A 16,388-nucleotide genomic window follows, 5' to 3' on the forward strand; every position below is an offset into this window, starting at 1 on the left:
GGGCAGTTTCCATCACTATCCGGATGTTGTGCTTGTCCAATTTGGGATGGCCAGCATTTACATATGAATGTGAATGTCAACGCTAACCATATTTTGGATATTGACAATCACAGCATATATTTTGCTGCATTATTATGAAAAAAAACCCGAACCTTTACTATACTATACTATCACAGTGGTAACCAACACAGTGCCCTTAAGATGTTGTTGAACTACAACTCCCATCAACCCCAGGCAGCATGGGCAATGGTCAGGGATGATGTCAGGCACCATGTTGTCTATCACTGTCCTGTAACCAGTCCTGTGCACATTGATCATGCAAGAAAAAATAGTTCTGCGATAGAAATGATAGCTAGAATGTAAAGAGAGCCATTCTTGATCTGGCTGATATAGTCTAGCATTCTTTTCTCACAAGGGCCATCCAGCTGCCCATGGGAAGCCCACCATGAGATCACATAAAGAATAATCAATTTCTGGAGTCATACTTCATCATAATATGAAGTTAGTACATTGTCTTGTACTTTGTTTTTAATGTGACCAGTTTCTCATCACTATCAATAGTTCTTCATACAGACAAAGAACCTATGTTAAACTGACTATGAAGAGGTCAAGTAAGGGGATTCATCTGATAAATCAACTGACTGGAATATTTAAATGCTAACATTAGCTCTTAATGTTTGTCCTTTACAGAATTTCCTGGAAGAATGTTGTAGCACTTCTCTTTCATTACACACACCCCCCTATATAATCTGATCTGGCATTCTCAGCATACCTTAAATTCGTCATTGAGTTTGATGAAGATACTGGTTTTCTTGTCCCACAACAGGACCAGTCCAGCTGTGGTGTCAATCACCATGTAGATTCCCATGTAGCGGACCTTGAATGGCACTTCACCTCCACCAGAAAGCCTCTGTACCACTGTAAATTTTTCATCAGCGAGTATCAGCTCATAGTTCTGAAAGATGAAAAGCAACAATAAGTTGTAATTCAGCAACTTCTCTTTCAAGTAATTACAACTTATTACTAAACTGAAAACTATGGAGAGACCTGGTCTGAATAGAGATATTGGATTCTTGTCTCATTACACATGCTAAAGCTATTTTTGGTCATCTGTATACTATCCTTTGCTTTTTCCTGAAGGACTAATTCCAGTCGTTAACAGTGTCAACAGGTTTACCATACCCATCGAGTCAATCACCCATCTCCTACTACCCTTCTAAAAAACCCCACCCCACCTTCCCACTATATATAAGGGTCTTCTGTTTCAGTCTATCTGAAGAAGTGTGCATGCACACAAAAGCATATACCCAGGACAAACTTAGTTGGACTCTAAGGTGCTACTGGACAATTTTTAATTTTTTTTATTTCAACTACATCAGACCAACACGGCTACCTACCTTTACAGCTTAGTTACTTTGCACTCCATTATTTCCCCATTTGTAGATTTAATATAACCCAGTTCTGTCCAGGTGCACAAGTCATATTTTGCGTTCATCTTGCATGAACCTACTTACCCCCATGAAGACTTTAATGGCTTTTGAGCAGGTTGTCCCGGTGGTGCCACAGGGGATGTTCTCCGTGATCACTCTGAAAGTCCCTGCATTTGAATTGTTTTTACCGCAATGATCCTGTGGAGAAGAGGGTTATATGGTGTTCATGAACACAGCTTGCCATATCAAGACTAAAGACTCTGCATTTTAAAAAAAGCAAGTGCTTGGGGAGAAAAGTATTATACCTGGACCAGTGTGTATTCACAGTCTCCACTGAAGCTATAGCGTTTGCCATCAAAAGTGATGTAATGACCATCTCCATAAACAGAGCATGTTGCCAGGCAGGGTTCAGTGGAGCACTCCCACTTTCTGTTCTTACATGTACTGCACAGACAGAAATATGGTTAGATTTCACAGTAGCGGGGTTTGTTTGACCCCCCCCCCATTTAGATGGAAGAGTTCAATACTTTTAGTTCAGCTTATAACAGGCGATACGTACCAAGTATTACATTTCACCTTGATGCTGTCCCCTGGCTTGTATGTGGCTTCATTGTGAATGCATGGACACTCTTCAGCAGCTACACACCCACCTTGGCCATCGGACACCAACTCCTTGGGACACATGCAGCCAGAGACGCACTGTGTGCTGTACTGTAACAGAAGATAAGGCAGCAAAAGATGTTACTTGACAAATCAATAGGTGAGAAACAAAAGTGTCTAAGATACTAGACAAAGTGAAATCAGTATCTGTCTCCAGTGGTGCGTTACCAATGAAGAGTCAATTAATTAGCAAGCTATGCAAAACTGCTTCAAGTTTACTTTTTCAGAGGAGTTTAGGTGTGGAGAACTTTTCTTGAACTCTTTGAGAGAATGTTATTACAAATCACTAGATTGTGACTTGGTATATTGATACCCTTGATTTTTTAAAAAAATGTTGGGTGTCCCTTGATTTAAAAATAATGTTGGGTGTAAGAGTGATTCACAAGTCATAACATGGTGGTTAAACTGGTTTACCATGCCCTGCGCCTCCCTGTCTCTACCACTGAAGTACCTTCTGATGGGTTCTGTAGGCTAGCTTTCGTCATTGCCTCTGATCACCCATCAGCATGACTCCTATTTTGTAACAGGAGACCATGGTGAATGCTGAGCGGTGCTGACAGTTTCATAAATTCAGGAAAGAAGTGATAACTGCAATCATCATGGGAACAATGTAATACATAAGTTGAACAGGTAATTTAGATAAGAGATGGTTACAATGTCGTCACACTTACGCATTCCATGTCAAGGGTCTGACAGCTCTTCTGACACTCGGCTCCAGTGGCTCCTACTGTGGCATTGGTGCAGTCAAAGTAGACCATGGGAGCAAAACATTCTGATAGAAAGGAGAGCTAGATGAAATCTCAGCTTGAAATTAGACATTAGCCACCATAACAGTGAGTGTATGTCATGAAAACTAGTTCAGGGCACACCATTATCAACACCTCACTTAAAAACACACATAAAAGTCTTTGTACAACGACAACATTATATTTTCACTCCCAATTTTAAGACAGAGAATGGTGGCTATCTTGGCTATGGTTCTTAGCAGATAATAGGAACTTGCATCACTCAAGGTTGGAAAACAACTCCTCACATCTGTACATTGGAGGGAAGCTATGGGATATTTTCAGCCAATCTACAGAGGACTCAAAGTCCAATTGAATATTTCAGTTTTACAAGGTCTCTGGAACTACTATTATCTTTTTCTGTGATTTGGCTTACCTGGTTGTGGTTTCACTTCTCCAATGCACTGAAGCTTTCCCTGTGTGCAAGTGCTGCAAGAGATGAAGAATGTTTCTTACTTAAAAATTGAACCAGTTTTATGAAGAGCAGTTGTTCTTGCCTGGCTAAAGGACAGCAACAACAAATCCTTCATGGTGTGGAATGCTGAATTGTCACCTTGTGACCAAAAGGAAAATGTTTCCCTTAAAATAGCCTGTTAAAATGCTTTAAGAATTCCTCCTTGGTGGATCTGGACTGGGTTGAGGCATTTTTATCAGGAGTGGACAGACCTCAGAGATCCACAGGGCACCTATGGTGCTGTTGCCAGTCTCAAGTTCTCTCCTCAACCTCACCCTCCACCAGCCATTACTAGAAAGCCCGTTTTTAACAGATGCGATAGTTTAATGGTGGGAGATATAGGATAGACAAAGGGAAGCACAAAGCATAGTTAAACTATGGAATTAATTACAAGATAACATAGTGATGGTTCACAACTTGGAAGGCATTACAAGAGGATTAGACAAATTCATGGAGGACAAGGCCACCCACAGCTACTAGTCATGATCTCTTTATATTGCCTCCAGTATTGCCTCTGAATAATGTTGCTAATGAGCATGAGCTGGGTTGCTATTGCATTCATAAGTTGCTTGTGAGCTTTGCACAGGCTTCTGGTTGGCCATTATGAGAATAAGATGTTGGACTAGGCGGGCCTTTGGTCTGATCCAGCTGGGCTCCTATATTTTTCTCACATAAATAAGAAACTTTGGGGCATTTAGAAATGTGTCACAAAGGCACCTAATATCTAAGCACCAGACATTACAAAATTAAATTGACTGAATCTTCCAAAAAACAAAATTTAAAAAAAATCATAATTAAGGGCAGCTTAGAAGCATGGTTCTATGGAAGGAAATTTTGTCTATTCCCGACATTGGCGGAGATGACGAGCAGAATTCGTGACCAGGGAAAGGAGACTGCGGAAGAAGACTGGAAGAAATTTAAGATTTATCTTAAGGACTATTATAAACTCGATGAAGTTTAGAATGTCGAGATTTTATAGAGAGAAAGGGTTGCAGTAATATAAGATTAGATTAAGAAAGGACTATGATGAATTAGGATGGGAGAAAACATTTATAAGTTGCTATAAAATTCGGACATGAGGATGCAGAAAGGGGAGGTATGGGGAAGTCCGAGGAAAGAAGTTTATGAAAGGACATTATGAAATTATATTTGTTTGTTTGTCTGTTTTATTTATGTTTGTTTGTTATAAAAACTTTTGTAAAACCAATAAAAATTTTATAAAAAAAAAGGAAATTTTGTCTATTCCCATCACCTCATAACAATGCTTATTTCAAACCATAACTTACCATATGACACCATTTTCATGGATAACTTCTCCAGACAGCAGAGGAGTCCCTTTGTAGTAGCAGGGGCAGCTGGTAGCAGGTACACATTTGCCGCTCTCATCCATATACATCCCTTCTTCGCAGGTGCATCCATCCACGGAGGTAAACTTAATGTTGCAAGTGACATCAGGCTCACTCAGAGATCGGCAGGTGGGTTGGCAGGAAGTAATGTTGTAACGGTAAACCAGGGTTTTGGGACACATTTGGTATTTGGCTTGAGAGAGGGAAAAGAAAAGAAGTTGTTCCAGAGGTTATCTAAGGGCTACTGTGGCTATAAATTACTAGACGTCGCAGGGTACAATGTATACTCAAAAACATTGGCTGTGTGTGTTTAGATGCATATCTGTATATCTAGATGCTGGGCTCTAGTCCCAGAGGCTGGAGAAGCTTAGGATGTCTGCCTCACCATCCAGGTGTGATGGGATGTTCTGGGTACAGTGACGTATGCTGCTTTGTGCATAAAGACTGTATGAATGATTGCTTGGGTGCCTTGAATTAAATTTAACTTGCAGAAGGGAAGTTACTATCTTGTATGGGTTTATGAAAAGGAGCCTGTTCAAAACGTGACTGATCCATGTAATTTATTGGCCTTTGAATCAAGCTATGTGATTCCAGATTCATCTTTAAATCACAGCTTTGAAAACTACTCATTTGATAGTTTGTGTGTTTTTCTATCTTTTCCAAAAAATATGTCTTTTACTCCTAATTTCTAATCCAGTGCTGTCAAGAATTCTTTGGTGTAACTAGAGAGAGAAACTAGCACACGCTCCATTATTCACATAAGACTGCAAGGTTTTTTGGTTGTGATTTGCCTCCCCATGGCAAACAATAACTTTATTTCCTTCTGAACTTTCTGCAGCTCCCATAAACCTCATCTGTATCTGCTCACCAGATTAAGACTTTCAGGAAACTACTGGCACCACTTTGGGGTTGTCACACAAACAAAGCATAGATGCTTCAAATTCCTTCAAAATCTTGTCCTGGATAATTTTGAAACTACAGCTGCTACTAACTGACAAAGATCGGGTCCACATAAAAACCACCTCCTTGAAATGAGTTGTTTTGATTCATCAGTATTTCAGGCTGTGGAGGGGATCAAAATTATCTTGAGAGGGAGCAAATTGAACCAGGCGGCCTTGTTCTGATGTGCAGTTGGGGAAATTCAAAATGGCAGCCAACAAAAAAAAAAACTGCCTTCTTTGCCACTTACTAGCAGGCAGCAGTTGAATTTCTATAGAAAAAACCACACATCTACAGATGAGCAGATGTTTCTCTCTAGCAGCTCATTTTATTTGAGAGATGCAGTGGCTGAAGCAGATGCATCAAAAATAAAGTCACAAAAATGAAGTGGTGTTCTAAACAACTGCAGTATATTTTTAAACCCAAAATGCCAAGACTACTTTTTTAAAACATTTGGGTTTCTTTCTTCTTTTTAAAAAAGAATCAGTTATAATATGCATTGTTACGTTATGTATTATGCACCCTGCACCCTCCCCAAACCTGTTCTTGAGGGTTTGGGGAACTCCAAGAACACATTTAGGGGGTGTCCAGGCAGGGCGGGGAGAGAAAAGAGAAGAACTTTCCATCTTGCGCTGACAGAGATTCACTTAGCACCATGTTGGATACTTAAAAGAAAGCTCCATTAATTTCATTGAGACTTACTACTAAGAAAACTTGCAAAATAATTCAGCGACACTGAAAAAAATCCAAAAATGTTGGGGTGAATCATGGTTTGGAGTTCTATATGAAACACTTTGACAATCTCCTCTGGTCACTTGCTTTTAGGTTTACAAAATCCTCATAACTTACTACAGATGCTGGTTCTCCATCCGCTCAGCAGCACTCCCTTTGCAGCACAGGCTCTGACATAGGAGGAAAGGGCAGCACACATACAGTCCTCACTCCTTTCACAATTGCAGGTATCAAACATACAGGTCTAGGGAGACAGAGAATAGCCATTAATATTAACTCCCCCCCCCTTTCAGGGACATTTGCTCTTAAACCTTCACATGAAGAACTCATCTATGAATTTAATCTAAAAATATGTCTTTATATTTCACACTGCTTGCTTTAAACTACTGAGGACCTGGGAGTTTCCTGAGAACCAGCTGCTTAAATGTTAACCTCTGTCTCAGAAGTTGGCAAACTACATGGCCAACCACACATAGTGGAATGAGGAGATGTTTATATTTAGTAGTGAAGCGAGAAATGAATATGTAGGATAACATGATATGGGGATTGATAATATACATTAATGACAGAAAGTTTGGCAGAGAGTATACTGAAGCCCTGACATTGTTTATCCACTCTAACAGGTTTAATTCCCATCCCCAGGAGTTATGTTCAGATTCTCATTGGCACTTCAAAGAAACAGAATGTACAAAGTACCGTGTGGAAAACAGCAGGATCTACTGCAGAGTGGCACATCTGAAAGGGTCCATTGCTGTCCGTCAGCAGGCCGCACCAGTGCGAAGCATATTTTTCTATACAAGACAAAGGGCAATGTGGTTTTATATATATTACTGCAGAGATGGGCAATGTGTTTCAGCCCAAGGAACACATTCCCTTCTGTGCAGCCTCTCAGGGACCTTACGCCAGTGGTGGGCAGGGCAGAGCTACAAACTTCACCTTTGTACAATAGTCTAGTTCCTTCAGACTCATGCATCCCTCTATATCCACCACCCAAGCATGTAAGAATCACTATCAGAGTTCGAGAACCTATTCCAGCCAGTCAATGAGAGAAAATACTGTATTAGAACTTGCTCTCATTGTTAACTGTATCTTTCTGCCTTCCTTCTGCATCATATAGTTGTGCTTGCTTGCTCAAGTCACCTATAATCTGCTTTAACCCGTCATCTTTTGTCTGTCATGCCATTTTTCTCTGCTGTCTTAATACACCATGATCTGGATAATGTGGAGTATTCTGCCATGATTGTTCCAGCTGTACAAAGCCATTTTCTCTTATGGGGAGCCATTGTCATCTGAGAGCCAGTGTGGCATAGAGCAACAAACTATGACTTAGAGAGTGTGTGTTGGACTCACCCAGCCAGCTTTTAAGATCCCTAGGTGTCCAAAAACCAGTTACATTCTCTCAGACAAGCTTACCTCACAGGGTTGTTGTGAGGATAAAATGGGAGGGAGAAGAATTAGGATGCTGCATGAAGGAAGGGTGGAATATAAAAGCTAAAAAAGTCAACATGACCGTTATGTCCTTACCAGCCCTATACAAGGGCCATTTCTATTGTACAATAGTTAATAGAGTTAATGTGAGTTTCTGCTTAAAAAATAATTCTAAAGGGTCTTTCTAATTAGGCTGTTGGTTAAAGAGTGTCCTTGGAGAAAAGCTGCAAAATATCAGTGCACATACCATTTTCTATGCTGAGAGTACACGGGTTCTCGAAAATATTTTTGATGTCAGGACAATTGGCCTGTGCTTTCCACGTGTTGGCAAAAGCAGCTGAAGTTCCTTCTACTACTCCACTGGCAGCTTTGAAGTCATCTGCTTGGACATTGTTGAAGTTTCCACAGAGACCTGGAACAAAACCATGGGGACTTTAAATAACAACAAGAACAAGAACAACAACAATAATTTTATTATTTATACCCCGCCCATCTGGCTTGGTTTTCCCAACCACTCTGGGCGGCTTACAGCACATAAAAAATGGTAAAACATTAGACATTTAAAATTTCCTGATACAGGGTTGCCTTCAGATGTCTTCTAAAAGCCAGATAGTTGTTTATTGCCTTGACATCTGATGTGAGGGTGTTCCAGAGGGCGGGCGCCAATACCAAGAAGACCCATTGCCTGGTTCCCGGCAACCTCACTTCTCACAGTGAGGGAACCGCCAGAAGGCCCTCAGAGCTGGACTTTAGTGTCCGGGCTGGACGATGGGGGGTAGAGACGCTCCTTCAGGTATACTGGGCCGTGGCTGTTTAGGGCGTTAAAGGTCAGCACCAACCCTTTGAATTGTGCTCGGAAATGTACTGGGAGCCAATGTAGGTCTTTCAAGACCGGTGTTATTTGGTCTCGGCGGCCGCTTCCCAGTCACCAGTCTAGCTGCCACATTCTGGATTAGTTGTAGTTTCCGGGTCACCTTCAAAAGTAGCCCCACGTAGAGTGTGTTGCAGTAGTCCAAGTGGGAGATAACTAGAGCATGCACCACTCTGGTGAAACAGTCCATGGGCAGGTAGGGTCTCAGCCTGCTTTCCAGATGGAGCTGGTAGACTGCTGCCGTGGACACAGAATTGACCTGCGCCTCCATGGACAGCTGTGAGTCCAAAATGACTCCCAGGCTGTGCACCTGCTCCTTCAGGGGCACAGTTGCCCCATTCAGGACCAGGGAGTCCCCCACACTCCACAGTACACCTTTCCTGTCAGGATTCAACTTTAAATCCTTGCAATCCTTCATACAGCATCACAGTGATTTCAGTGAACATCACCTCTATGTCTTGAGACTAATGACTAATTGACTCACTTACCACATGTCTGCTCTTTGTGGGTTGGGTCCAAACGTACAAATAATTGCATGATGGGCACGAGCTGGATCTGTAACTGGAGGCCAAATTTTGTATCCACAACGATGAAGAAGGTTGAGGGCCTGAAGATGGTGACATTGGCTGTCGAAGTGGAATATAATGAGTTTACTAATGGGATCAAACATTTCATCAGGTGTCAACTGATGATTCATATGGCTATGGCATTTGCTACAAGCGGGGGCACGAGGGTATGTGCATTTTGCATACTTAACAATGAGTTAATAACTGCTTATGCTTAGCATTTTAACCATTTTCCCTAGTAAATGGCCTTCTAGCATAAGAGAAAAGTCCAAAATCCTAAGAACATCAGAAGAGCCTTGCTGAAGGTATCCCTCATGTTGAGAACAATAATAGAGTAGGAGAGTGAAGAATGATGAATGTCATGTGTTATCTCTGAAAGGAGAACTTACATGCTGAGATAGGCAGCTGGGAAAGGATCATATTCACATACACGACCCCAGTAGACTTGATCACAACTACCTGGCAGAGGAGAAAGGTAAAGATAATGATGAACAAGTATGGTTAAAAATATCATATGCGCTTGTTTTCCTGTTTCTTTGTGACTTTGGATGACACTGCTCATGCACATAAACTTCCAACAAAATCCACATTGTATTGCATCTGTAGCAGTGAAGCCTCTGACACCAGTTGATTGTGCTGGAAATGAATTGTTCATGAATGCTCCAACTGCTCAGGAAACAAAGCTGCTAGAATGTCTGGAATAACTTTTATGAGGGAAGGGACAACTGTCAATTGACTGGAATTAAATCCTCACCCAGCTCTCTATGGATCATAGTAGGTTTGTGGGGCAGTCTGGAGAATGGGAAGAATCACAAGGAGATAAGGAAGCAAAGGGAGGGAGGGAAAAACCGGAAGCAAGTTAGTTGAAGGAAGAGAGCACTAGGCCAAGAAACAGTAACCAGAGGAAAGGATAGATATGGGGAAGGAGACTTGAAGAAAGGAGCATTGGAAACAAAGAAGTGGGAAGAGAAGGAAAATGTGCAAGGAAGGAAAGGTGGAGGGCTTGAGGTTGTGGGGCAGTGGGCCTGCAATATTATGAAATCTAGACTGTGAAAGGACTTACTGTAACCTAGAGGGGAAATGAGGGCCACACAAGGGGACTGAAGTTCACATTCTGATTGGGACAGGTCAGTTGGTTTATTGTTAGGAGTAGTAATTGAGACTAGGAGATAAAACTGAGCAGTTCTACACATTTTGTATAAGACTGAACATATTTGCTGTTTCACTGTGGGCGGAAGGAGTGCTTCTATAAATCAGTGTGTAATCTCCCTTTTGAGCATATAGTTGGCCTTGTTTTCCATACTTACTGTCTCTCCTCCATCTATGTTGATGGCGATGCCTTTCAGGCAGGTCTCGGTGTCTGTCAGGCCACATTTTCGAATGTCTCCCAGAACAGTGAAGGCCTTACTGTCACAGAGCTGGAAGTGAAGAACACAGAGTGTAGGCAGCATGCAATGCTTGGTTTTTTATATAACCATTACCGCATGGCTTTTGAGCTAGCTGGGTTGTTTATTTAAAATAATGACAGCCTGCTTTTCGTTGTCAATATGGGGCAACTTCCCACAATTAAAACAATATAATGTCGTTTTTACAACACGTTGCTAACATGTTTTAAAAAACAAAGTATGATATGAATAAGACTAAAACGTGATAATTTAGCAAGTCAAATATCATGCCAAGTTCCTATGGAAGATTAAGAGCTTGCCTAAACAAGCATACTTTACCTTGTATTTGAAAGGCAAGGAAGATCATAGAATTAACATTTCTCTTAGAAGGGTGTTTCACAGAATAGGAGCCAGTGCTGTAAAAGGTCTATCCCTTGCTCCCATTGATATTTCATTGCAAGGAGCTAGCACATGAATAAGGCATCCTCTCCATTATCTTAATGGGCAAGAGGGCTCATGAGGTAAAAGAGCTCCCAGTGTTTTGCTGGACCAACACCTCCAGATGCTGCTGAACTACAACTCCCATCATCTCTGACTGTCCTGGGGCCACAGGGTCCCCATCCCTGGCTTAGGGAAGTAATACAGGAAGTAATCTGAGGAGAGGTGCTGATTTGAAGTGAAAGCTTCTGGACTGGATGTAAACTAAATTAGTCATACTTTAGCCCCATTGAAATTAAGTAGTGGCTAAGCTCAAGTCCCATTAATTTAATGGGAACTAAGTCCAACTAGATGGGACGCGGGTGGCGAAGTGGGTAAAACCTCAGTGCCTAGGACTTGCCGATCGCATGGTCGGCGGTTCGAATCCCCGCGGCGGGGTGAGCTCCCATCGTTTGGTCCCAGCTCCTGCCCACCTAGCAGTTTGAAAGCACCCCCAAGTGCAAGTAGATACGGTAAATAGGTACCGCTTTATAGCGGGAAGGTAACGGTGTTTCCGTGTGCTGCGCTGGTGCTGGCTCGCCAGAGCAGCTTCATCACGCTGGCCACGTGACCTGGAAGTGTCTTCGGACAGTGCTGGCTCCCGGCCTCTTAAGCGAGATGAGCACGCAACCCCAGAGTCGGACACGACTGGCCCGTAGGGGCAGGGGTACCTTTACCTTTACCTTTTTTAAGTCCAACTAGCGAACCTAGCAGTTCGTAAGCACGTCAAAGTGCAAGTAGATAACTAGGTACCGCTCCGGCGGGAAGGTAAACAGCGTTTCTGTGCGCTGCTCTGGTTCGCCAGAAGCGGCTTAGTCATGCTGGCCACATGACCCGGAAGCTGTACGCTGGCTCCCTCAGCCAATAAAGTGAGATGAGTGTCACATCCCCAGAGTCGGTCATGACTGGACCTAATGGTCAGGGGTCCCTTTACCTTTAAGTCCAACTAGCTTAGTCTCAATCGGCGTTTTGTGAGATGAGCCTTGTCAATGAGGCTGTGTCCTTCAGATGTAGCATACACATAAAATCTATAGGGACTCAGACCCAAGATTTTCCAGGCCCCATTCCATCTCCCCAGCCACTAAAAAACACTCTATGTGCTTGGTTTCACAGTCTGAGAAATACACTGCAATACTTAAACAGCAGTGAATTAAACTAGCCTTCCACAACCTAGAACCCTCCAGATGTTTTTGGATTCCAACTCTCATCATCCCAGACCAGGGCCATGCTGGCTGGTGCTGAAGGGGGTTGTTGACCAAAATATCCAGGTTGAGGAAGGCTGAATTGAACAGTTGCATATGAAATCCCCAAAGCATGGCAACTGCAGTTCTTTCCTATGGGACTTCTGCAAAAGCCTGCTGACATCAGCATACTTATTTTATGTTGGACTCTTTGCTGGGGTTTCCTGTGTACAGAAAATTACTGTTGATGTCATTAGCTTGATTAAATCAAACCTTTTTCCTGTGACATTCTAACCAAGCCATTTTGATCTCTGCATGTGGGGGTTTCTCCATTGCAAACCTCCCCAAAAGTTAAATATTGCCTTTTGGTTACCTTAGTTAAGACATAGCTACAGTCCCCAAAGACCGAATAACGTTTCTCATCAAATGTGGAGATGTGGGAGCCTCCTTCAACAGAGCACATTCCGGGGCAGTCAAGGCTGACACAGGCCCACTGGCCTCCAGTACATGTACTGAAGAGAAGAGAGTGGGGTGCATCAGGTGACAGTGTACACAAGGAAAACAAAACAAGCAAAAAAGAAAAGTACAATAATTAAAGCTAGGCTATTTTAATACACTTATTTCCCTTTCTTTAAGTGCTGCTGTAGGTTGTGGTCTTTTATTAATGAACAACTTTTCTGTAGGTAATCCAATGTTCCTTGATGAGCTATAGCAATGTTAATAACTGTTTTTGAAAGACGTTGAAACAATAAACAATAAATCATAACCCGTGTATTCCTGAAGGCTTCATATTTCAAAACACACTGCCGAAATGGGGCCCTTTAGTTAATTTTGGAATAGAAATGGATTGATGTCGCATATTTGAACAAAAGTCTCTTTAAACCTTCATCTCCTTCATATACAATATGAATGCATTCAATGGGTTGTTGTTTTTTTATTTAAAAAATGGGGTTTCTGCTCCACCTCCTCCTTCACAATGGCATTAACCTGCTCCTTAAAAAAGTCCTCAAATATCTCCTCTTCTTTGTGAATTTTGATGTCAAATATACCTGGAGGGATATCCTAGAAACAGCAGGATATCCTTTGAATATGGATACCTGTACTTGACATTCAGCCATATTAATTCACTCATATTAATCTGATGCCTGTCAGTTGGTGTTTTTTCAGTATTTTGTAGCTTATTTTGTTTCATATCATTTATAGTCTACCTTTCTTCTGTCACAGAACCCAAGGGAGCATCCATGTGGCTCCATGCTGCAGTGTTTTAGCATTTGACGGAATTGACACTAAAGTAGTAAACATCAATACTGAGATTCTTTTTTTAATACCACAACATTCTACGCTTGAGTCATTATTCCCGTCACATTTATTTTTTAGGCAATAGGAATGAGCAGATGTGGGTGTCTTACCATGCAGTGCACTGGGATGCAAAAGAAGCTCCAGGAGAATAAGTGTCTCCATTGTAAGTACAGTGACAGTCCTTCACAGCGATGCAACCAGAGCTGCTTATGTCATCGAACACAGTGCCTAAAAGAATAAGGAGGTAGGTTAGGTATCAGTTTCATTGTTTTTAAGATCTGTGAGGCACATTACACCATTCCACTGACTTTGGTATTGTCATGCCAGACTCCTGATGGGAACCTACCATGTTACCATTTTCCAGTAGCTCGAGAAATTGGCATTGTGGGAGCTGCATTATGTGGGATGTAATCCACTGGGAGCAGTCAGGTACAACATTCCTTGTTTTGCTAGACATGCAAGGGAATGTTTGGTTCAGCCAGTCAAAACTTCCTGTCTTCCTGGCCTGGAGCATCCTTCCTTGCATGTGACTAGTAGGTGGGCATGACCTTTCCAGACCTGGTAAAAGGCAAGTCACGCTGCTACCTTCCCCTTTTCGACCTTCCCGTTTGTCCTGTCTGGACTGTACTGCTGGCTGCCACAGCAGTTCCCCATGTTATCTCCCATATGAGGTAAACCTCTTTGTACATGTGTGTAACTTTAAGCCTAAAGCCTGCCTTCAGGGATCACACTGTGCTCTGCCTGATCGTGAGTAAAACTACTTTTTGTTACTTATGAATAAGACTGTGGTGTCTTTATTCTTTTAGGAGGGATTCAAAAGGGGTCTTATCAGGAATATTAGAACATATCTCAATCTGGGCAACCCAGATTGAATTGTTTATTGTCTTAAGAAACTCACATGAGTTTGCAACCAGTTTTCTGCTCTGTAAGAAGGGGAATGCACTCTAGCAGAGTGAAGAAACTTGCTAGTGCAAGTTGGGAAGGATATTAATAATCAATATATTCTTCCCTGCCACCCTCAACATTCCCACACATTAAACACCAGTAGTAGTAGTAGTAGTAGTAGTAGTAGTAGTAGTAGTAGTAGTATGTGTGTGTGTGTGTGTGTGTGTGTGTGTGTGTGTTCTTGACCAAGTTTGCTTTGTTTTAAGAGCATACAAGCTACCATGCTGGATCAGTTCATTGAGCCATCCAACTGAACACCCTGCCCTCATAAAACTTGCCAGTCATTCACTCTCAGCAAAGTTCACAGGAATTTCTTTTTCCCTCTTTCTGCTAATACTAGAACTCAGCATCACCCACTGAAACTGAAAGTTACTCAGAATAGCACCAGCACTTCAGCATGAAATAAATAAATACGTGCATTTTTTAAAAAAATGAAAAAGAACAATCTTTTTGATTGTATGTATTTCTAGTTTGCCTTTCTGCAAGAGTGTATGACCTTTCCAGCAAGAAGTATTATAAAATAATTGAAAACATTTTAAAAATAAAATTAAAATACGCAAAGAAGTGTGCATATATTAAATTTTTAATTTGCCTATCCACAAAAGCACTCTATAAAGATATATAGAAAAAACGAGATGCAAAATAAATCCAAAAGTGGGGGGGGGGGGTTTAAGAACCGCCCTTAATTTTCATAGCAGAGGATAGCAATCATGACTATCTCATTTAAAACTGTAACTCAGGAAGCTGTTTTCTATGGAAAGCTATTAATATCCAGAGCCCCTGCTGTCAGCCTAATGTTGTTTGTTGACTTACCTGGTGGACAAAAGCAGCCATCTGTACAATGATCTTCACAGAGCTGGGACCTTTCGGGATTGGTACAAGTATTAGAACAGGGGGAGCCACATTCCTGGTGCTCCATATTGAAAGGGCATGTCTTGGCTGAAAGGAGACATGAATTAAGAAACATTAGATGACCCGCTATGTAATTTTTGTGTTGGTTGTTTTCTTGAGGTGAAATTGCTTTAAACAAATGGTGTTTTATGTTCTGGTGAGGTTTTTCTTTTAAGCAGGAGTATGGAAAACAAGCCCAGTGAGGGGAAAATTAAGAAACTGGGTATATGTATACTAGGCAGAGACAAGAAAGCACACTTCTAATACATGAAGAACTGTTGCACCAAACAGGGAAAAATTGTGTCTTCTGCTGCCCCAGAGGACAGGACTAAATCGAATGGGCTTCAGCTACAGGGGGTAGACTTCAGTGGAACAGGAGGAGAATCTTTTTTGATGGAAAGTTCTATTCAAGAATGGAATCCATTGCATGGGGTTGGAGAGTTCCCTCTATCACTAGAGGTTTTTAAGCAGAGGCTGGGCAACCACCTGTTGGGCTTACTGGATTTCTGTATTAAGCAAAGGATTAGGCTAGACGGCCTACAACAGTGCCCCCCACATTATGATTGAGTCTGACCCAGAGAGGCGGAAGTGCCTTTCAGAGATACTTACCACACAGATCTTCTGTCCTCCATTCCATTGGCAGTCCACCAGCATGGGCGCATTGCCGGGAATATTCAGCAAAGGTGTTGCAAATGCAGTAATCAGTGGCAGACTTATCACAGCTGCACAAGTCTTGTATGCAAGCATCAATGTAATCTTGTACTTCAACCAGTGCATTGCAGCCCATGAATGCTTCACCAGTCAATACTGTTTGGCAGACAGTGCTCTGGAAGTAGGAAATAGACAGTGTGTGTAATCAATGGGCTTCATAAAGCGCCAGTTAGCTATTGAACTACTACTGATTTTAACCAATGATATTTGTAAGTTAGCATTTATTTCCAAAAGTTCATTGTCTCAGTGTCTTTTGCATTCCCTGAAGACAAAGCAAAGGGAAAGAAA

General features: G+C 41.8%; 1 protein-coding gene across 2 annotated transcripts in view; it reads right to left on the reverse strand.

Annotated features, from left to right (window-relative positions):
- Positions 1–16,388, reverse strand: part of LOC309540490 (mucin-5AC-like) — a 60,852-nt gene that overhangs the window by 32,763 nt on the left and 11,701 nt on the right. For both annotated transcript variants that reach the window (XM_082237391.1, XM_082237390.1), the window contains exons 8-24: positions 15,999–16,215; positions 15,312–15,437; positions 13,664–13,781; positions 12,628–12,766; positions 10,519–10,629; positions 9,601–9,670; positions 9,134–9,271; positions 8,022–8,186; positions 7,043–7,137; positions 6,464–6,590; positions 4,616–4,868; positions 3,252–3,304; positions 2,762–2,862; positions 1,990–2,141; positions 1,736–1,874; positions 1,515–1,628; positions 773–955 (exon numbers count right to left, since the gene is read on the reverse strand). In XM_082237391.1, the coding sequence (XP_082093517.1) occupies positions 773–955; positions 1,515–1,628; positions 1,736–1,874; positions 1,990–2,141; positions 2,762–2,862; positions 3,252–3,304; positions 4,616–4,868; positions 6,464–6,590; positions 7,043–7,137; positions 8,022–8,186; positions 9,134–9,271; positions 9,601–9,670; positions 10,519–10,629; positions 12,628–12,766; positions 13,664–13,781; positions 15,312–15,437; positions 15,999–16,215 (2,301 nt within the window). The remainder of the gene's footprint in view (positions 1–772; positions 956–1,514; positions 1,629–1,735; positions 1,875–1,989; positions 2,142–2,761; positions 2,863–3,251; positions 3,305–4,615; positions 4,869–6,463; positions 6,591–7,042; positions 7,138–8,021; positions 8,187–9,133; positions 9,272–9,600; positions 9,671–10,518; positions 10,630–12,627; positions 12,767–13,663; positions 13,782–15,311; positions 15,438–15,998; positions 16,216–16,388) is intronic.

This window comes from Podarcis vaucheri (assembly GCF_965113315.1).
Source record: "Podarcis vaucheri genome assembly, chromosome: 1".
Taxonomy (NCBI): domain Eukaryota; kingdom Metazoa; phylum Chordata; class Lepidosauria; order Squamata; family Lacertidae; genus Podarcis; species Podarcis vaucheri.